The following is a 23,162-nucleotide window of genomic DNA, read 5'->3' on the forward strand; positions in this document are numbered from 1 at the left end:
GTAAGAGTTGCCTTATAGATACTTCATGTATCCCACTTCTGCATGTCCCACTCATGAAGATTTCATGGAGGAAATGTACGTCCAGTCTTTTGAATTTGCGTATTGTAGTCTGTGCTCTGGTTCTCGAAGAATATCCTAAGTGTTCCACGTGTCTGTAGCGTTGCAGGACTAAGTGTTTTAGAGCTTGTTAAGTAGCTGAAGAGCTTGCCAGGAAGTGGCAGGGAAGGTAGTCGACTCCTATGTTTGGTCACACTCTCTTTTTGTGGGGGAGCATATTTTGTACTTTTAAAGTGTCCTTTGCACTAAATGTTGCCACTCTACCATCTATTTGATCAATATCAAACCTAAAACGGGAATGCAAAAAGGCTTCTTCCGCTGAAAACTCAGGATTTTGTCAATGGCAATGTAATAAAAAAAGAGTCTATAATCTTGATCTCTCTCACCAGTTAAAGAGGTCAGTTCGGGTGAGATGAGAGGAACAACTCCCTTGAAAAACAAATAACATTGTGAGGATTAGTGTTCACCATGATGCATGTTCATGTCCGTGTTCGTGTGAGATGCACTTTTATCCCAGAGTAATATGGATATTAAGGCTTTGTGATGCTCAAATCAAGTTTTTGTTCACTATTATTATTCCTTGTTGCATGCATGAAACGACATTTCAAGTACTTTAATCAAGGTGTTTCGCATGACAAATCTTCGAACTAGCACAGAAATATAAAAATAGTAAAAAGGTTGATTATAAAGAATTGAACATGTTTTATATGTTGGATGTACTTGGACGCCTTAATCAGGTTACAGTGCAAACTGCCAATGAAAATTTTGCCACAACTCCAAATATGTGGAAACGGATTACATTTAATTGATGGTGTTTAAAGAGCTGAAAAGTGACAATTGAAAAACTTGGTGATTGTTAAATGTCCCACGACAATCCACAGACCTGCATATTGACATTAACTATTGCTTTAGTAAGAAAGTCAAACTTCCAAAGTATATTTCCAAAGTGTGTTTTGCCAATTTCAGCACTGACTGTATCACACTTGACTCTCTCAGCAACTAGATCTCAGTTATTACAAATAATATCTGGAGATACCAGAGGTTTTCATGAAAGCCGGTTTGAATGAAAGTAATTTAAATTTAATATTTTAATTAAGCAATGTTTCCGGGAAGAAAAATGGGGAAGACTTCTAGAGAGAGAGAGAGAGAGAGAAATACAAGTATTTCTCTCTCTCTCTCTCTCTCTCTCTCTCTCTCTCTCTCTCTCACCCCCCTCTTAAATCACCCCTGTGTCTCTTGTAGGTCAGTCCAACTGTGAGGAGATATTGCTTCTTCTCGGGTGTCCTTGCTCAAGGAGACATTGTATGCAGGCCATCAAATCTGAGCTCACACAACCTTCTGTTCAGTCCCCCCCCCCAAAAAAAGAAAGGAAGCACACATGTAATTTGCAACTGGATTTGTTCAGACATAGGTGGAAAACCAGTGCTCTGTGCTCACTCACGATCTACGCACGCAATCAATCCACAATTGTCTACACATTGCATTCTCATTGTTGACAATGTGTTGTGTGCTTCTTGGTACTCTGTTTGAATAGCAATCAGCTTCTTCCTCAGTTCCCTAGACCTCCATAATGCATGAGCTGTGGGACTGCTCCAGTGGATCAGTGCATTTATATGGGAATTGTGTATGTGGGATAGTCAAAGGGCAGCTGTCTAATGCTCTGGCAGAAATGTTACCAAGTCTGTGGTCAGCGACACATACAGCTACACATCTTTAGCTGGACAATGACTCAAACCCCAGCTGTGCACGCTCACATAAGCTCTTCAAGCAGGTGAAGCAGTAAATGGGACGGATGACATGTTTTTTTCTCCCATCTCGTCGGTCAGCTAACCTTTCATCGAGATTGAATGACAACTGAGAGTAAAATTCACATCAACTTCCTCCCTGTCTTCCAGTGGGCTTCTAAAGGCACCCTGGTAATTTGCCTTCTGCGCTACTCTGCCCCAACCCTTCCCCTTTTGGAATTGCCACTCCACTCCACTCCTCTCCGAGGATACAAAAGGGCCTGCAGATGCTCCAATCGACTCTAATAAATAGTATGTAGTCAGTTAAGCTGCACCGCTGCCAACTGGCAGAGCGTTGAACCTGTGCTTTGGGAGCGCTCTCAGAAGGGAAGAAAAAAGGTTCCTCTAAATTTGATTTCACCTTCAGCAGCAAGCTCCCTTGAAAGCAGCGTCCAGGCGGGAGTAAATGATGTATTGAAGGACAATGGGGACGTATAGAGAAAGAGGGATAAGAGACACAAAGAGAGAGAGAGAGAGAGAGAGAGAGAGAGAGAGAGAGAGAGAGAGAGAGGAGCAGTTTGATGGAAAGGGAGGTTCGACAAAGTGCAAATAAACAAACAAGAATATGGGCATTATTAAAATCCGTCATCGAGTTTGACATGAAATTTGGAAAAAGCCAAGGGAAGAAGAAAAATGCAAAAAGCATCCATAATCTAATAGCTTTGGTCAGAGTAATGTTGTTAGGTAAAATCTGACGTATCAATGAAGGCATTTGAGTTATATAAATGATCTTTTTATATCAATTCTTGATAATGGTTTGGGGGCTTTTGCTGAAGCTGTCAGTCTGACTGTGTGGTTCAAATATATCAACATTATATATTCTGGAGCAAACGGACCAAACGAAACCCCTGCAGCAGCCCCTGTATGCTTTCCTGTTGCAGATTTACAACATGCGGTGCACAAGCTGTTCCAGATACGCTGCTGAATCCTAAAGTCTCCATACACAGATCCCCAGAGACTGTGGAATATATGTCACTCAGCACTGTGGGGATGGGCATGTTTATTATTAGGCCTCTTTGGAAATGCTGTGCCCTATGCCAGGTTTCTCTTACCCTGTCGCTGACGGCATGAGGCCTGTGTCAGACAGGAAATTGAAAGCCACTTGTTGTTGGAGGGCTTTTTGGAGTAACTGAAGTAGGAGGATGATAGAGTGTGGTATGGACATGTGACTGAGTGCTGGAGCGATCGCATTTCCTCCCCATTAAAAGGTATTGCAAAGAGGAGAGCAGAGGAAGAAAGACACAAAGAGGATAGATGTAGAGAAAGATTTAGAGGCAGACTGCTTTTGGATTCAGTACCAGTATTTAAGGTCCCTGCATTATAGAAACAATTTAAAGTGGCACATACCTCTTTCAAAAAAAGGAAAATAAAGGAATAAATAAAGGTCAAAATCACATGATTTGTCAATATTTGTGAAATATCAGCCACTGCAAACATGTGGTTGATTTTGTATATGGCATTTTTTGGAATATAAAACTCCCAAACTATATTGTCAACAAGCTTTGAGGAGATATTCAAATCTGACCGTGGCCCTTCAGAACCCATAAAACACGTCAGAGGCGGATCCAACACCTCTCTTGTTCTCTAGACGGCTCCCTCGACTACGTCTATTTAGTCGGAGTGATCTCAGCCGTTCACACTCTACACCAATATGTTCCCACTTCCCTTTTCTTTGCTTTTTTTAACCACAGCAGGTCCTCTGAGAATGAGATAGATGGATGGAGAGGGGAATACAGGAGAGAGGGGGAGCTATGGAGAAAAAGTAGATGGAAGAGGATTTGTGTAAAGAAATGAAGGGAGAAATGGAAGATAAATTAGAAAAAGAAATGATCAGAGAACGATAATCGGGGTGAAATGTAATGGATGGGGCAGAAGAGGAAAAGGATACAAGAGGAGGGAGGTCATTGCTGCTGCTGAAATCAGAGACTGGAAGTGAGGAGCTGTGAGAATAAAAATAATTTGCATCACTACTCGATTGAGCTTCCCAGTGCCTTTCATTTACTCCCCCTCGAAAAACCCTCCCACACCCTCTATCTCTTCCAGTAAACTCACCACACCATTTCACAGCTCTCAAATGGAAAACTGGCTTCAAGGGTTTCGGGAAGAAAGCGATATATAACCAGTACACACTATTAAGTCATCCTCATTTTGATCCCTCTTTTGCGTTTCTCGCCCTGCAGACTCAGGCCTCCATTTTTCCTCATCTCCCTCCTATCACTCCCCAACTATACTCAGTTTTTGTTATCCTGCTTCTCTCATTCTGTACTATACTTGTTTTATATTTCTCCTTCACCTTATTTATCGTCCACTTTGGACTTCTCCGTTTTGCCTGTTTCCGCTCTACTTCATAAGACTACTTCCAAAAAAACCCCTCAACAACTTGATTTGGGTTCAATATGACTTTTTGATCTCGTGTGAAAATTATGACCTCAGCCGTTAAGGAGTAAAGGCAGCAGTTATATAGCAGAAGTTGATGTGGATAGATCTGTGATGTGTCTTGAATGCAACCGGCGGACACACAGCATCATTAGCATTCAAATGGAGTTGTATTTCTTTCCACTTTGTAAATGTAAGTCCACTCTTATTGGTCCGCACTGACTCTAGAGGTACACCTCTGATTCTTCACTATGCTCCTACATGCTCACCTGCTAGGATCTAGCTTTGCCTTTCTGCCATATGTTGTACATGTAGCCTCCAGTAGATATTTAGAGCTTGGCTGCTGGAAACAACACTATGTGAACAGTGACAGCGGGTCTCAAATCCAAAACAATGAACTGAAAGATGTTCTAAAGCACTGTGCATCGCTGACAAGTAACTGCAGAGTTGTGTGATAATTCCACGCAGATTCATTACAATCAAATTACAAACCCTTTTCATTTTATAGAGAGTGTGATCCCAAAGAAATATTGAATACAGTACCTATAATCAAACCATGTGTTGCTGAAACCTAACCAGATCAGGGAATGTTGTTTTGTAAGATAATGCCAACAACACAATTTGTCTTTTCATTTGTTAGGACTTGCTTTAAAACAGAAATGGAATAAATCCCCTCTCCAGGGACATTGCAAATTATAAATAACAAAGCTAAAACAATTGAACCACACACAAAGTAGAATTTGCAAAAGGCCTTGAACAGTCCAACTAAATAAGTCTAATGTTAGTTCCTGAATCTGTCCTCAGCCCAAGAGAGGCCATGTGTTGCGGGGGTGGAGATGAGATGTGAGGGGTTATCAGACAGAGCCGCTTGGAGGATGAGTGGGGTTGACGAGGTCAGAGTGGGCAGCTGGAACCATTTTTCATTTTTATTTCCAATTGTTTGTTGTTCTCCACAAGTTTACACTGATCGCAGCTGATCTATTTGGAAAATTATAATAATTAAGTCCTGGAAGTGTTCGTATGTCTTTAATTCTGAGAAAATCATGCCAGGCGTAGAGGCCGATACAGTGATCGATCATATTCAAAGCCGATTCAGGCCACAGACGAGTCTCAACAAGCGCAAAGCATTTGACTTGTTATTTACTTGTGCGACGTGAGATAGTTACTTACTCACACAATTGTGGCCTTCATGACTCTCCGTGGCAGTCAAATCATGTCCGAGTCAAACTGTAATATCCATGGCATGAAATGCCAATATGAGATGTTTCACAATCTTCTGCCTGAAGAACTGACTGACCAAGCATATATTGTATCTATAGCATTGTCTGAGAAATCTGCATCTGGCAGTAAAACATGCCCTTTTTAGTAATAAAACACACAAACTTGAAGTTTGTAGACATCATGTGGATGGACCTCGTCACAGCTTATGTGTCCAATTAAAAAACATAGAGCTCCAGGGAAGAAGATGAGGTCATCCATGCCGCATGGATTCACTGATCCTCAGTTGACTTCATGAGTGCCAGTTCCCACAATTCACATTATAGAGCACTTTAATCGTCAGACATCTCGCCATTCACTAATGTCTGCTGTCCTTCGCTAAATCTGACGTGAATTAACTTGAATTGCGCGAGAGTGCCTAAAAGTAAAGTTTTCCATTCATGTTCCACAATATGCATACTAACTATTCTCCAATCGGTATAAACATTAGTAAGTGCAGGCTTACATTTGTCCAGAAAGGCTTTCATATCAGAAGGGACATTGGTCGTGATGACTAATTGAGGCTCTTGCCCCGTTTGTGGCTCGGGGTAAGATGACTCGAGATGTCGAGGTCAGAATTGCAATACGGGTTGGCGACTCATCGCAGGCCGTTAAATTTGCCTCTCACTTGCTCAGATAGCTATATGAGCTGCGCTGCAGAGCGGGGATGACGGTGCCTCTCTTGGTGTACAGCATATGCCGTCAGTGGGCCAGGTGAGAGGAGTCTGATGATCCAACACTGCCAGATTCTCCCCCAGCAGTGGAGCGCACCCTTGCAGGCCTTTGATGATGAAGTAGCTGTTGCAAATGTGTCATGTGTGCTGAGCAGCTGTATTACTTACATAATAAGGCAGGTGTTTTACATAAAAGGCTAGACTTTTAGACATATTTTTGAAGGTTTGGATCATTTATTTCAGTACTGTAAAATGACATCGTCAACAAATCGTCGTTTTCATTTCCATACAGTGTATTTTTGGATCGAATAGTCAATAACGGGTAGCAAATATGAACAAAATTGACTGATTGACTTATATGAAATAGCTTGGGTGAACTGTAAAAACACAGCACACAATGGGAGGCATGCTGTGGGACTGAATATTAGTTATTAGTTATAATGGACTCTCGCCTTCTGTAATGGCTTAGAGTGAGAGAATATAATGATTACTTTGTAATGTCCTTTCCTTGGCAGCACAGCATATTCTGCACTCATAAATCCAACATCATTCTTCCTGGATCACTCTCCGTCTCCTTTCCTTTATCTTTCCGATTCTCTCCCTCTCTCTCCAACATAGTTTATGTACTGATGCTCATTATGACTGTTGTTATGACAGCCTCCCTTGCACTTACATGCACACAGCCACTGCAGTTATTCTGGTGATTTACAACCTCCTCCTCCTCCTCCACAGAAGGAGAAAGAGAGGGGCACACTATAGCTGTCTTCAACAACAGCTTTATGTTCACTGTAAACTAGCCACGGTGGCACCTCCACAGAGTTCGTCCCACAAAGCAAACCACAACTTCCTCAAGTATACAGGCCTGCGATAATAGGCTCTCGGGGATGACAATGGAAACATTCACTCTTCAATAATCACGCCCCACGTCGCAAAGTAGCCTACCTCCTTACTCCATCATGCCATTCAGCTTTATATCGAACCTCTCACGGCTACTTAAAGAGTACTTCACATGCAAAACGTGGACACTGGTGAGGAGAGCTGTGCATATGCCAGAATGGCTGATGGCTTTTGCAAATGATGCATTTTATAAGTGCTGGGGCTGGCAAGTGATGCAATATACAAGATGATGATTCTTGTTATCTAATCCCTGCTGTTAACATATTGCAAAGGACATATTGAAATATTACATATTGCATCCCAAGTGCCAGGCGACAATCACAGCTGCATTGTTCGCTTCTACATTATTTTGTAATCTCTGAAGCACAAAAAACACACACATAAATAAATGTTCTATCTATAGAAGAGAGATGCTCTGTGTACTGAGACAGACTGCAGATGTCCACATTTCTAACAAGATGAGCTGCAGCGATTAATTTATTCATCGATTAGAATGATGATGATGAATGCTTTTTTTTTTCCAAGGGAAAAAGTAAATTCTGATTCCAGCTTCTTAAATGTGGATATTTTCTATTTTCTTTCCTCTTCCATGATAGCAAACCTAACATCTTTTATTAGTGGACAAAACAAGACATTGGAGTCATCTGAAGCTTTGACAGGTGCTGAGCTCAACAATTGATTAATCAAGAAAATCACAAGATCAATACAATCTAAGAACTTAACGAAACTAACCAGTAAGACTGACAAAACAGGATGAGACACTGTGTGTACATGTGTTTGCATGCCCACAAGACATAAACATGGAGAAGCCTCTCTGATGTTTCATACATCACAGTAAACCCGCCTGCTTGATGTTGCGTATTGATGAGTGCAGTGATGGTAGTTAAGGAGGCCTACATGGCAACAAGCGTCTCTTCTGCCACATGAGCTGCAGTGCACAGCGTGCCAGAAGGAGTGTGAGCTGTTACATAACCAGCGACCAGGCATGGAAGTGTTGCAAGGGCAGCACGTGTAGCCAAAAACCTGTTGGTGCAAAGCGACACATATATTAGACTTCTATAGTTATGTAGTCTATAAGGAAGACACATACACAGTTATTCTGCTATTTCCATGCACTTCTAGCACATATTTAAAAAAAAAAGTATATATATATATATATATATATGTAAAAGTCCCACCAATCCCAAACAGTTGTTCAGCCTGGATCAACTCTGTTCCCAATACAAGTCCACTTCCAGTGTTGAACGCTAGAATTGCCACTAGACTATTTATGTCTTCTGAAAAAACTAAAATTTTCAAACCCGTGCTTGTCAGCACTCCAAGCCAAATAAGGTACAAACAACAACATAACAAAAGCTATTTGTCAAACAACGACTTCACTGAGAAAAGCTGCCCCTGTTTTCCTGACTCCATCCAGTCAATATCCGAGCCTCCAGTTCCCAAGGTGCTGTCGGATGTCAGATCTGTAGCCGACGGGCATATTCAAAAATGCATGTTCAGCCTCTTTGCCAGGAAGTGGATGTGCCAGTCGTGACAAAAAGTTCCCTGAGACAGCAAGTTTATTTCACTTAGTTTTTCATGGATGATTGGTAGGCTTCGTACTTCAGTGAAATACACAAACATTTGACTGCTGGCTTGACTCTTTTAGCGCGTCCTAGATTTAGCGTCATGGAATTTAACTGCAAGTTTCAAATTTCCTGCAGTTGTTTATGAATTATTAACCTCTTGTTTGCGTTTCAGGTTTTGAGTGTTTCATCATAACAAGAGAAAATGTATCCTTGTACAGTCCCCAAAAGCCTGAATTTTGGAACAATCATCTCTCTGAATGCTTTGATTTTTAAACTTTTGAAGTACAGTAAATCTATTGGCCTATATAGAGAGTTTTTTTGTCATGGTAAAATTATGTGTGTGTCTTACCTCGATCCTTTGGATGTGGGAATGTATGTGTAAACCTACTGGGAAATAAAGCAGTTCACTTTTTGTTGTATTATTGATGTCCAAATAATGGATTAACATCCTCATAAAACATGGGCAAAGCTGATTTTTTTTAATAATATCTTGATATTTAGCAATCTTCCTTTACCATTTGTTGGCACTGTGGTACCTTTGTTGCCAGATTACTGCCAACAACTGCTGATCAGACAATTGCAACAAACCGTAACAGCAATGCATATTGCATTACCCGCATGCACATGCATGCATGTTTGCGACCTTGTGCGAGTGCTTGTGAAGCATGAGGTATAAATACTACCTGAAAACACACAACAAATTGCTCTATAGCACAACTAGTGGTGACTATAAGTCCATAGTCCAAGTCCTTACACGTCTAAATAAGATAAATTCATAAAAGCCTGCCTCAGTAACACGCAGCACAGCTAGTCTTCGCCTTTATATCATTCATGCATGCATATGAAGGCAAACACGCATTTTATTCCCAACACACTTTGATGTCTGATGCTGCTTCATAAAGCATATGTGCTTGACTTGTGATGTGAGAGGATTGTCTACTCTTCTAATTGTGGGAGGAAAAGCAGAAGAAAATGAGTGAACATGTTATGCAAGTACAACATATTGAGCTCATTTAGCAATATTTAATCCCAGAAAAACGGCATCTGTCAGAGCAACTAGAGCAAGGAGAAGTTTTGCAATACAGTTTTGAGGTTGCTTGGGGGTTATTTTCGTGGAACATTTGATATTTAAACAGACCCAAACTTACACCAATGCGTCAAATAACTGGTGAGTCACGCGAGGAAGGCGCGATAAACAGTTTACGTGACTAGCGAGTCACAAACAACTCATTATTGCTTTTGACCAGCTGGCTGGACAAAATGTGTTTGTTTGACCCTTCCAACCACCACGACCCCTCCCGATGGTGCCGTTTGGACTGTTCTCATTTTAAACTGAATGTTGCATAAAAGAGCGTAACCTTGCGGTGGTGTCAGACTCCGGGGAGCACTGACCAATCTGCGTTATGACGCATTTTGAGTGGGAGCGGTTTGCTTTGTGTGTCACATCCACACACACGATAAACGAAACAAGCAATCCACAAATTCATTTTTTTTTATCATATATTAACAGACCCAAACTCTCTCTCTCACTCTCTTACACATGCGCAAACCCAAACCATCTGTCTCTCTTTCTCTCTTCCCCTCTCTGACACGTACACACTCTTTCACACCGTCTGTCGAAACCTCATGTTTCTATGAAAAGACGGAATTCCCCATTGCCTTCTTCTGAGAGTTTTTTGGCCTGTACTCCTACTGTTCCATTTGCTTTTAAGTGAACTTCATTCAATATTGAAGCCTAGTCTGGTCTAATCTGAGTGTTTGTAGTACAGAGCAGCTGTGTAAAATGGTCACTTCTTGGAATAACCGTGTCTCCTCTCGCTTTTCTCTCCATTTCTCTTCCCCCACCTCTCCCGGCCGCTCCCTCTGTCTCCTTTCCTTCTGATTTGCTGTCTCTTTCCCTCCCTCCCTCCCCCTTTCCTCTGTCCTCCTTTGCTCCCTCTCTGTACACATTCAGGACTACACACTGACGATGTACTTTCAGCAGGCCTGGCGAGACAAACGGCTGTCCTACTCCGAGATCCCCCTGAACCTGACCTTAGATAACCGGGTGGCTGACCAGCTCTGGGTGCCCGACACCTACTTCCTCAATGACAAGAAATCGTTCGTCCACGGTGTCACGGTGAAAAATAGAATGATCCGACTGCACCCGGACGGCACCGTACTGTACGGTCTAAGGTGAGATTTAATCTCTGGCAATACAATTTGACTACACAAGAACAAGGTGGTAGACATTTACATTTGCAAATAAACAGAAAAATACGTACCATCTCCCCAAATGTTGGAAGAATATGGCACCAGATTGACAAAATATTAAAATGTGAAGTGTAAATTACTATTTAACATTACTAATGTTTACTATGTAGTTTCTCATTTAATTGTTCTATGTACTTATTTTATGGAAATGAAACCTAATAAAAAGAAGAAAACTTTCGACCACCTTCAACACACTGAGGTAATGATTGCTGCATCAGTCTCAGCCAGTAATTAGCTCATTAGAGCCAAATGAAGAAAAACTACTGATGTGAGGTGCAATATTGCCCTTGGGCAAAATTTGAAAGTTGATGTAGTGACCTACTTGAATCCTCATTGTGCACATCACCAACTAAAGGCTTCAACACTGAATTGAGCTCTCATACAAGGTATATCACCACCAAAAGTATATATAAAGTTTGACTGTTTTTCCTGCTATAACACATGCATATATATATATATATATATATATATATATATATATATATATATATATATATATATATATATATATATATTTTTATTTGCTCTGTAAATTGCAGTTCACATCCATAGAAAAAGTAATTAGAAACTAACATAGAGAAATTGAGGTGATACACACTGGGGGTTGAATAGTAAAGGGTGTAGTGCAGCAGAGTCAGCAGGTGAAAGTGATTGAGCTGACGAGGTGGGTGTGACTAGCAGGTGCAGCTGATGAGGTGGGTGTGACTAACAGGTGCACTGAATAAGCTGATTAGGTGAGAGAGCGAGCTGAAGCAGACCGGTGAGGTGGGAGTGGCTGAGGGGTGAGTGTGATGCAGAGTGACAGGGGAGTATGGAAGCTGAAATCTGACATTATGTCCTCTATCTTTGCAGTAACCTGTTGCAATGCTTGAGTTCTCCAAATTGCCCCTTAGAGAACTTCAAATATACAATCAAACCCATGTGTGCGTTTTAAACAGTTTATTTGCAGAAGGAAGTAACGTCATCATTTTATCATAGGCAGCCAGACAGCAGCCTGCTGTGTGTCTGTTAGGGCCTTAGACTTTGAACAACAACTTCCATTAGCGGTCTTACAAACACTTATTGTCTTGTGATGCAGCGTAGCTCGCTAAAATTATGACCACACCAACATCCACCAGGAAAGAGTGCACTGCTATATGTTGTCAGCTTGCCAGATAAATAAAAACACATTAGATAGCTTAACAACTTTACTGCAAAGGTTATATTCGTCAGAAGTTGACATGATCATTGCTCCTTAATATTACTGATAACAGAACATTGTCTGGCCTTGGCTTGTAAACAATCCAGCTTCCAGCACGAGTATGTTTTTTTGTTGTCTCTCTGTTCGCCTGTCATTGCTCCATCACATGTACGAACATGCCCCTCCAGAGGCTGAGAGGAAAAGGAACATTTTGGATATTCCATCATAGACCTTTTTTCTTCTATTCCATCATGAAACGCTATTAACATTGAATTGACCACTGACATTATTTTTGACAGCAAAATTGGATCACCAATTAGGATTTTGGTTGGACTTTGAATGAAATTGTGTCAGATGATTAAAACATTCTTGTATCTCCGTGTCTCCTACCAGAGAACATTTGAAAAACATACAGTTGTAATATTTTTCAATCTTCTCAAACTTTGTGAGATGGATAAGTTTCTCAGACAAAGACTGTGTTTGTTGAATACTTTTACGAAACATCAGGGTTGATCTTTTCATCCTAAAAAATACTCTCGAAGGCCACTAACGAAACTGTTTTGAATATTGCCCCAAGCTGAGACTTTTGCATGTTTGATATGTTAATGAGAACACCCCATCTGTTTTCCAGTTGCCAGAAACAAAACCCCAATAGTACAATGTAAATTGATTGACTCATTCCACTGAGTTTTAACCTCTCAAAGTTAACATGATTACAGTGCACTTCTCACGCCTCACTGATGTCTCATCAGTTCATTTTGCAAATAGGCCTCTGATGCACAAACTATAAAAAGTTATTGAAAACCATAACATCTTAATGGCCATCATGGCAGCACATTGGCACTGCAGCGGAAGAGTGAAATTAAATATATGTAGAGACCATCAATGAAACAAAGAAGGAGAGCGAGGGCTGTTAGGGAGAGTATTAGAAAGGAATTGTGTCCTTTTTTTGCCGTCGTCATCAATGTTATCCGTCTTCATTACTCACCCAAGGCCCATTTTCACTGTTCCACGTGTTCCATATGCTCAGTATTGAGATAAACTGACGTAATATACATATGGTTTCATTATGTTAGTTTTACTACTTTCATGCCAACTAAAGCAACATCTCTGACAGTGATGGATGGAAGTGATGTGTTGAAGTAACTTTCTAAATGCGTGAATAGCAACACATGGGTAAATAGTTGCTGGATATGGTTAGTGTATAGATACAGCAAGAGCACAAGGGAAGGGGAGGATAAAAAAAGGGCAGTCATATCATCTTGAGAGATGGAAAAAAAAAGCATTAGATGGAGAAAGAGATAAGTATGAAGAAATTAAGTGCAACACAAAATCCTACAGCTATATTTTCCCTCTGAACATGACATTGTATAGCTATGTAATCTTGATCTTTACACAACTATTTGTCACATTGTACTTTACATGCAACAAGTGCTATAGCCTTAGCTTAAATAAAGAAAGAAAAGGAATACCAACTTTCAGAGTGCTACTGAATATATTCCTATATAGCCACTTGAGGACTTTTCTGCCCAACAAAAGCACAGTAATTCAGTCCTTAAGTGTTTTATTGCAGGACAGAAATGACCTTCACTTGAGTGCGGTGTCCAATTAGACCTGCACATTCATGAGTGCAACGTGAATTAGAATCTGCTTCTTTTTTTTCTCCCTTTCGCTGTGATACATTTTATTGCCTTCAGATGAAATCTGAATTTCCCTTACAGTTGGTTAACTGACATAACTATTGGTGTTTTACGTTATTTGAAGCATTGTGGGAATACAGTTATTTTCCAAAATAAAATCTGTGATATCCGAGAAACGCTGTACCCAAAATACAGTCAGTCCCCGATGCTGTTTCATAGCAATGGTGCTTGATCACTGCTTTGAGATCAGTGCCTATCTGCTCATTGCCTGGAACATCAAAGGTAGACAAAAGCACAGAGAAGGAAGCTAGAGAGGCCCCAGCAGATTGTGAGGGTCAGATTATGCTGAAACAGAACCGATGTAATGCAAATCATCCCTGTTTCCAGCCATTTGACTTCAAGCCAATAACCTGCAGTATCAAACCAACCACTGAATCCAAAATGCAAATACAAAATCCATAATCACTTGGAATATGGGTTAACACGTTTCTCATGCACTGCAGATGTTATGACAAGTCAGTGCAAATATTAATTTGGATCAAGTAGGATTAGATTGAAATGGGGAGAAGAAATCCATCACCCCTTGACACTCAAGATCATGTAAGTAGGATGACCAGAGTTTTACAAATCCTAAATTGGGTCATGGGATCTTGCATATGTCAGTGAGTGCACACAAATCCACACAGCACATGTAGATACTGCATATTACTGCTCACTTAAAGCCTAAGACAAATTATGTAGTTATATATTTGCTATGCCAATAAATAGATTAGACTGCATGAAACTGTAATGGTCTGCGAGATGAAAATCTCAGAAGGCAGTAGTAAAACCATACAACAGAGAAGTTGAAATTAATTATTTATTAGATTAATTATGGAGGTAATGGAAATGATAATGTATATACTCTGACATAATAAAGATGTGAATAGCAATATCTGTACTTATTAAAAGATGTATTCAGTATTATAAATCAGGGATAAAGTTGGCGATTTGTTCTCAAGATGTATTGAATGCATTTGTTTGTATGTATTTTAGGGAATATAGTTAGAGCCAGTATAACCTTAGCTTTACATAAAGAAGCATGGTGAAGCGCTAGAATGACACTCTTTTATGTTCAAAAACATGAGTCTCTCAAATAAACACATTGTGTCTTGTTTAGTTAGTCTGTACACATAAATACAGAAATGTATTTAAAAAGTAATATAAAACAAATATATAAACATGTCATAGGTGTACAAAAAGTTGCGTACTGGAACTATTTCCAGGCGATCAACAGCCAGATTACCTCATCATCGTGAGGTTGCCAGGTAACTAGAAGAAGTGGGCGGATGGACAAACTGTTATTCATCCAGACATATTCATCCAGACATAGTTACAGCATGTAACTTATATCAAACAAGTCAGAGAAGCAAGTCAAAAGAAAAACAATATCCAAAGTGATAACAAGCATTAGGTGGAACTAAAGCTGGTATAATACAGCTATCTGACACATTTCTTCCCACTTTCTGGAGATGTTTAATCAAATCTAAATGTTAATAATTTGTGGCACACAATGTCACTTCATAAAAACCTCCCATAAACCTCACAGTCGACTTTAAGATTGATTTACGACTTATAGAAAAGTCAGGTAACTGAATAGTTGAGATTCATATCCTTGTATTATTTGACTCAAAAGGATGGAATTACTTTTTTATGACATTTTGAAGTTGTGATGCGAGTGAAAGACCAAAGTTGTGCCCCTACACTTTTCCTAGTGGCGTTACTTCTAAACCTGTGCGCCACAGTTATTAGTGACCACAGAAATACAGTCCTTTGACAAGAAAAAAGGGGCCGGATCATCTGTAAACACAAAAAGTGTGAGAGGACCTTCTCATTGGTGCATTGTATTTTGGAAATTTAATTGGATGCAACAAGTCCATAGATGCTGAAAATAGAGAAAACCACACCGAGAGAATGTACAAACAGGTGATGAATATTCACACACACACACACACACACACACACACACACACACACACACACACACACACACACACACACACACACACACACACACACATTTTTCTTTCTTGGGGGTTCTAAATATTTATTTGCCTACTTGTGGGGTCTGCACACACACTGTACAAACAGCTGATGAATATTCACACACACACACACACACACACACACACACACACTGTATTTACCATTGAACTACTGATGCATCCCAGGAATTTATTGTGGTGGCTAAAAGGATTATTTTTACATATCTGTTGGCTGTTGTTCTTTTCCCACGCAACTTGTAACACCCACACATTGATCTAAATCCAGCATTTCAAGGGCATTCTTTTTTAACCTGGAAAAACACCAACTAGTAGAAATTGACTTCAGGGAGTATAATATTAGCGCAAAAGCTGATCATGTCAAGCAACAAAAGTGCCTTGCAATGTTTCTCTGGAAGGATAGGTCTAAAAAGGCGTCTTACCCTTGTTCTTTTTCAGGGTTAAACAATGAGCTTTCCTAAAACTACGGTGAGAAATTGGCATATTCAAGTATTATTGGATTTTATTATGAATGTTATTAGGTTTCAATTAACATATAAAACACATGTCAAACAGAATAGTATCCCTTCCAACATTAAATAGGAGACATTTTTGTTGAATATTAATGTCACAGCATCCAAGTGATTTGGTAGTCTGTGGGAAGCAGCTGGTGAGTGCTCTCTGAACGCTATCATTATCTTAAATATCAAATATTGCGGCTCTGGCACAAAATACATTTCCTGTCTCTGAATACATTTTGTAAAGATCTGCAGGCAATGGAAGAGAGGTATTCAGATGATTTATGAAAGTAAGCATGACTCCACAACCATATAAACTAGATTACGTTAAAAGTGCATGTCTTTGGGAACTAAAATGGAATATGTGCTGTGATTAGACATACGAGATTGTTGGTATAAAGTTAACATATGATGTGTATGCCATTTCAGAATTTGCAAGCTCTGAAATATCTAAAAAGTAGAATTATGGGTGAACGGTAGCATAAAATGTCACTCAAGTAAATGGCCAGTATGTAAAATGTTGAACTGGCATAGTTCACCATTAATATGCTCTTGCGATGAAAACGTAAGATTAGGACAAGGGCCAATGAATATTAAATACTGTAATTAAGTTAATAAAAAAGTGGATTTAGTCTTCTGTACAGAATCTGAGTTAAAATATTCAATTCATTTCCACCAAGCATGTTGTTCCGAGTACGTGATAAACACATTTACTTGGGCTGAATCCCAGTGACTGCTAAAAAAAAAACCCCTTGAGGCTACCTGTCCCTGATTTGACCTCAAAAGTTTGATCCATCCAGGATCAGAGTCTTCGAGCAAATCTGGAGGGTCACTGCAGGTGATGCAACATATGGAGGCTCAGGCGCTGCGGTTGGCAGTGTCCTCAGGCAGCAGACCAAACAACCAAACACTAAGACGGAGTGAGAAATGTGGCTGTGCATCATTTAAAGGATGGGACAAGCGGGAAAGTATGCGAGGGACAGCTGCATACAAAACGAGGCACTTACACACACATACACGTTACAAACACGCAACATAGCAAACATGCTCAGGGCCACACGTACACACACACACACACACACACACACACACACACACAACCCCACACAGACATGCGTAACCTTTACCTTTCCCACGCTGTTGTTTTGAAGACCCTGCCATAGGCTCTTGCTCTCAGTTCTACACTGCTGCCTCCGTCTTGACACAGATCAAAAAGTTGCCAGAAAGTAACCGGCAATTTACTCCTTGGTTAAACACCTGGAAGCCACAGTACCAGCAGCAAATCCGTCAGAGAGAAATAAACGCTGACAAAGACGAGGGGACAAGAAAGAAAGAAAAGGAGAATTCATCTAAACCTCTTAGGCTCAAACAACCTCCCTGTCTCACTCTGGGGGGTGGAAACCCCTGAGGTGTGTAATATTAAACAGCATGTTAATGCTAACGCTTCCCTTTGAACGGCTTTAATGCTATTAGAAAGCACAGTTATGATAGTCCCCTTATTTACTCACCTGACATCCTCTATCCCTAAATGTTCTCCCATCTCCTCTCTCTATCGTTTCAATTCTTTCTCACATCTTTTGCCTTTCTTTTGCCCTTCATGTCGTTTATCTGACAAAAACATATACATCTTCTGTTTAAACTGTACAAGTGATTGTAAAATAAACCTGTGTGACTGTTGGTAGGACAAGGGACAAGAAGTTCCTGAAGTTATTTGGTTTATACCGTTATAACCATAAGCCCTTTAAACAAACAGCTAGCGGACATTTATTATTTGACTAAAAGACGTTTCTATCTCGGGGGAAAAAAAAACTGTCATTTTTTTAAGCCTTTTAATGACCTATATTATGTGTTTCTCCTCTTTAGAGGCCTTAATGGCCACCCACTGTAAACTGTATTCATGCCAGACCATTTAAAGTAAGTAAAAACGATGTGGAACACTTAAAAAAGCATTTTTCCAACAAGCTTGCAAATGCACTAAGGGAAAAAAAAGACCAACGCAGTAAAAAAAAAGAAAAAATATAGAGGGAATGATTAAGTGATTCAGGGAGGTTCTGGGTTTTAGGGCGAGAAGATCATAAATATTTGTTTTTAATGAATTTCAGTATTTAAAATTACACTTCATGAAATCTTTACTAAAAAGCTCCCTTCAATGTGTTGCTTTATCTAAATGACTGAGTATACCACAAAGCCTGTTTGGAAATGGGTAGGTGTGGTCCACCCTGTTTGCCATATGTTGCCTGCGGTGAGCTTGGTTATTTGGACATAGACACATATTTTCAGACAGAATGCGATGCCGCTACCGAACACTGGCCATGTTGTGTAGATGCATGTGATCATCATTGTGAAAGTACTGCTGCATCATTTCAGAAGTCTGCTCGAATATTGTTCAGTATGCCATTGTGTGATCCTTAGATGGCTTGGATTTTCAGAAAATGTGAGGCAAAAAGATTTTCATTGCAGTGTCTGTTAGTCTGAATAATGGAATGATGACAAAGAGAAAGCAAAGAGTCGAGGGCGAGAGAGAGAGAGAGGGAGAGGGAGAGGGAGGGGCACGGATACACACAATGGTGATTATCTCTGCTGTGTAACGCAGAGGATTGGACTCAAGATGAGCCTCTCCTCTGGCACACATATATCTATGTTGTCAGGTGTGCCTAGACGATTACCCACCATGCTGTGCTGCTCTGTGGCAACTCCCTCAGCGGGAGTCAAGTTCTAACACAAGACCAGAGCCAGGCAAAGAATGGCAGCCTATTACTCACAGCATAGTCCTTATGTTCCCTTCACAAAGTCTGATGGACAACATACCTGCATCTATTGACTTGTGGCTGGATGCTGTTATTATCCCTTATTATCCATCCCTGTCTATTTATTTTGATAGAGATTTGGAGGCTAAATGCTACTATGCTGACTTATAAACACACCACATCACAGAGGCAATAAAGACCTTGGCCACTCTTATTTGTAGCTATTATAAAATCACATACTTTGCCAAAATGTTTCTTTTTGACTGGTAGATTACGTTTAAGAGCAATGATCCAAATAAATAATGCAGATTTAAACTGCTTTTAATTAAAAAGCTTTGCTTCATTTGCAGTTTGTTTATTACAGTCCATATATGTGGTTTAAAATGTGTTCACAAGTTAGAGTAGGATTATAAGTAGATCGTCGTATTGACTTTGGTTCACTTTGTCAAAAACATTTACAGTTATATGTTTTAAGTCAATTTTGATGAGCTGGCTCATTGTGCTGCCACTCAAAAAGAAATAAATTAAAAGTTTGAGATCAACTGCTGAGGTGTTTTTTTTAATACAATCTTTAATAACTTTAATAACAACTAAAGAAGTACTCTAGAGAAAAAATAATAATCACTGAACTTATTCCATGCTCAAGCAATATTCATCTCTGACAGTTATGAAGTAGTTTACCAAAGTCAAAATTGGATTCTGCAAGATCCTATAACATCTATCTATCTATCTATCTATCTATCTATCTATCTATCTATCTATCTATCTATCTATCTATCTATCTATCTATCTAAAAAAATATCTTTGTTTATTCATGTTCATTTCCACACTGTCAGTCAAATCAACAGAGGGAGGGATGTGCAACCGCTAAAACATTACACCTACAAACATCTTTGGAAATCACACACGCCTACACAACTAAACCTTTTTATATTCATATATATCGACATATTTGTAACAGCTGTAAGAAATAAAAATGAAAAAAAATAAATAGAACAAGCTCAATTATTCTTTTTCTTGTTGTCATAAAGTAGGAGCAGTATTTAGTATAAGCAATCATTTTGACTTGTAAAGGATTTGCAATGTCATCAGTTTGTAAAACACATGATAACATGCCCTCGCCAGAGAACAAACACTGTTATCTCTGGCCTATTGCTGCCACCACTATCCCACAGAGTTTGATCCCTGCTGTGACTCACATCTCAGCTGCGGCCTGACAGAGGACCCACTGGATAATCCAAACAATGCTTGAACTTGCACATAAGGATTAGTTTTGGACCTGTAATCCCCAATGGAGTTCCCACCACTGCTGTTAAAGGCTCCGAACGTAAAGGCTCCAACATTAACATTTATAGCTTTTAGTTGAACATGGTTAATTGGAAGTAATGGGTATTTTTGATTAGTAAGGTTAAACTGTCCTAACATGTGTTCATAAATATATTTAATCTTTAATGCATCACACTGTTAAGACTGGAGTCTGACCTCTACTTTGCCAACTGAAGAATAATCACTTTACTGTCCATCAAAATCTTCCACAATGCTGTAAAATCAATGTTTTGTGTTTTCAGGATCACTACCACCGCCGCTTGTATGATGGACCTGAGAAGGTATCCACTGGACGAGCAAAACTGCACACTCGAGATAGAGAGTTGTGAGTACTTCCTCCATTTATTTATTCATTATTTGCTTGTGTCATGTATTATTTAGTTTCTTGTCCAAGCTCTGAATCTCTGGGCTGCCCTAAGTGTTAGTACCCTCATACACTGGTGTGGCCTCAGCTTTTTTTTATTCAGCTGTCACAGGCTATGTTAGCTGGGTCCAAACAATTTATGCTCCACTGTAGTGCAAGGATTTACTCAGAATTTCAATATTTTCAACATAATCCTTTCCATCCAATTTACTGTATTTTCCTGGGTGAAAGTAGATGCGTTATTTTGTTCCTAAGTACACCCTCCCATGAATTTACTCTTTCACAACAAAAATAAATACATATTGTATCAATTCAGCTAATATAGAGCTGTTTTTATTGCACAAAAGTATGGTTCAAGAAGAAATGTCATTTTCAACAGTATTAAGGTGTCACACAGACTTTGGAAAAAAAAAACAGTTGAACCTAAGATCAATTTGAGCAGCCATCTTGTACACCAGCTCGCTCTCATCAAATGAAATAATGGTCGTAGTTCAATAAGTGCCTGTACCCTCATGGAGCAGCAGAGTATTGTGTGTAATATGAGCTGTCCGTGGTGCTGAAGTGATATAGTAGAGTTATCGCTAATGCTTTCCAAAGCTGCAGCCCGCTTTCGAATGACAACAATTTATGAGCATTGCATGATACGGGGTGCCGTGGTACCTCTATGACACCAACTATTTAACCACAGTGTACTAGGTTTTAAGGTTTGAGTGCATACCAAACCCTTTGTTGTATCGCCATAAGTCTCTTTCAGTTTCCCCTTGCTCTGTATTCCTGCAGTTTAACAGAAGAAAAAACAAAGTACAGGATGTTCAGGGTTTGTTTTTTTAAATGTTGTAATCTCAAATGGCAGGTTCACACTTCTCAATTTGATGTCTTCTTTCTGTATAAAGTCGTATGCTAACCGCTTCTCCAATGCAAAAAAAAAATAAAAAATACAAATGAAAAAGAATACCTCTTTAGTTTCTGCCACATTTGGGAGGGATGACAGTCTAGTTTCAGTGGTGATTGGGGAGGTAGAAAAGGTGTCCTCACCGTTCATTTACCATCACGGTTAAAATTATATTCATGGATAAAGTTGCTCGAGCTTCGTCAATTCAACTGAATAACTGTGAATGCATCTGAATCTAGTTTCCATCAAAAGAGAGTTAAGGGTTTTGTACTCAACTGTGCAATGTGAGCTTGAAGGCTTACAGCTGGTGTTGGTGTACAGAAGGAATTGGAGCATAAGGAGCAAAGGAAGTGATTTTACTTTTTTTTTTTTTTTAAATTTTACCCAGCATTGCACAACACAGTTATAGTGATGTTTAGCAGAGGCCTGCCACTGCCATCAATAGTCGAAACAGTAACAGCTTTGAGAATTTTTAGAAGCCATAGTTGTTGTAAATATTTAACTTTTCATGAAATGTGATCATACGATCTGGTAGTTCCTGTATCCTAAGCTAAGGATGCACACAGCTCTATAACAAAATGTGAGACCATTTGTCGAGCAGCAGCGGGCTAAGTTCTGTGAGAGTGTGGTTACAGGAATGCAGTCAGCTAATGGAGTATAATGTATTTAGCCTGGTGCGCGATGGGCACATAAACCAATTGCACCAACAGCATTATATATTGACGCAATTTATATGAACTCCATGAAGATAGTTTGTTGATATAAAATGGAATTAAAATAGACATTATGTCCATCTTTGATAAGAACCATTTAGGACATCTGGGCTCGAGATGGGTACAGTTGGGCTGTCACTTATATAATATAATATATAATATGAAAAATAAGCCAAACAAACTGAAGCGAGAACATCAAAAGATATAATTGAAATCTTGCTGTGAAAGAACAATATTCCATCTATAATGGAATGGGGGTTGGGGGGAAACATGGCAACCGTGTGCCTCATTTTCTGATTCCTACATTTCGGAACACCATTGCTGGACATAAGGTCACAGATCTGTGATACATTATGAGAGCATTGTAGCAGCAGTAGTCTGCGTATGCTACTGTTGAGAGGATGACCTTCATGCCGACACAAAACACAAGAATGCTTGCTTGTCACGTAGAGTTTAACTTGCCGGGGGGCAAACGGAGCAAAAATGCCTTAATCAAACTTAATTGGGAACCTGGTAAGCCTTTGGTAAGATTGTGAAGAGCTTGCAACTGCAAATCTTACCTCAGACTGTTGCAGTGTCCATTTAAACTACTTGTTTGACCATGGTTCAGGGAATTATGGTAGGCAAGTGTGGGGCAGACATAGAGGGGCATTGGCTGTTTACTAATGAGTGTGTCTCACAACACAGCTAGTCATCAGAACCCCGAGCACACATCCTTCTCTTTTCATTTGGTGACAGGCTTCAAGTTTAAAACACACTGGCGAGGAAATTTTTAAGAAATCCTACTCCGACCCTGGTTTGATTACCATTTTAATCACTCAATCACGAGCTGTTTCAGTGTGGTGAGATCTTTGTTAGTGAGGGCATTTTATGCAAAGAGGGATGGATCATATTG

At 39.7% G+C, this 23,162-nt stretch overlaps 1 protein-coding gene across 1 annotated transcript in view; it reads left to right on the plus strand.

The window, feature by feature from the left end:
- LOC137802198 (gamma-aminobutyric acid receptor subunit beta-2-like) overlaps positions 1–23,162 on the plus strand; it is a 56,433-nt gene that overhangs the window by 14,974 nt on the left and 18,297 nt on the right. Inside the window, exons 4-5 of the mRNA XM_068599856.1 lie at positions 10,568–10,788; positions 20,541–20,623. Coding sequence (XP_068455957.1) covers positions 10,568–10,788; positions 20,541–20,623 — 304 coding nt within the window. The remainder of the gene's footprint in view (positions 1–10,567; positions 10,789–20,540; positions 20,624–23,162) is intronic.

The sequence above is a fragment of the Clinocottus analis genome, unplaced genomic scaffold (genome assembly GCF_023055335.1).
Source record: "Clinocottus analis isolate CAN_PGR_092001 unplaced genomic scaffold, fCliAna1.0.p SCAF_5, whole genome shotgun sequence".
Taxonomy (NCBI): Eukaryota; Metazoa; Chordata; class Actinopteri; order Perciformes; family Cottidae; genus Clinocottus; species Clinocottus analis.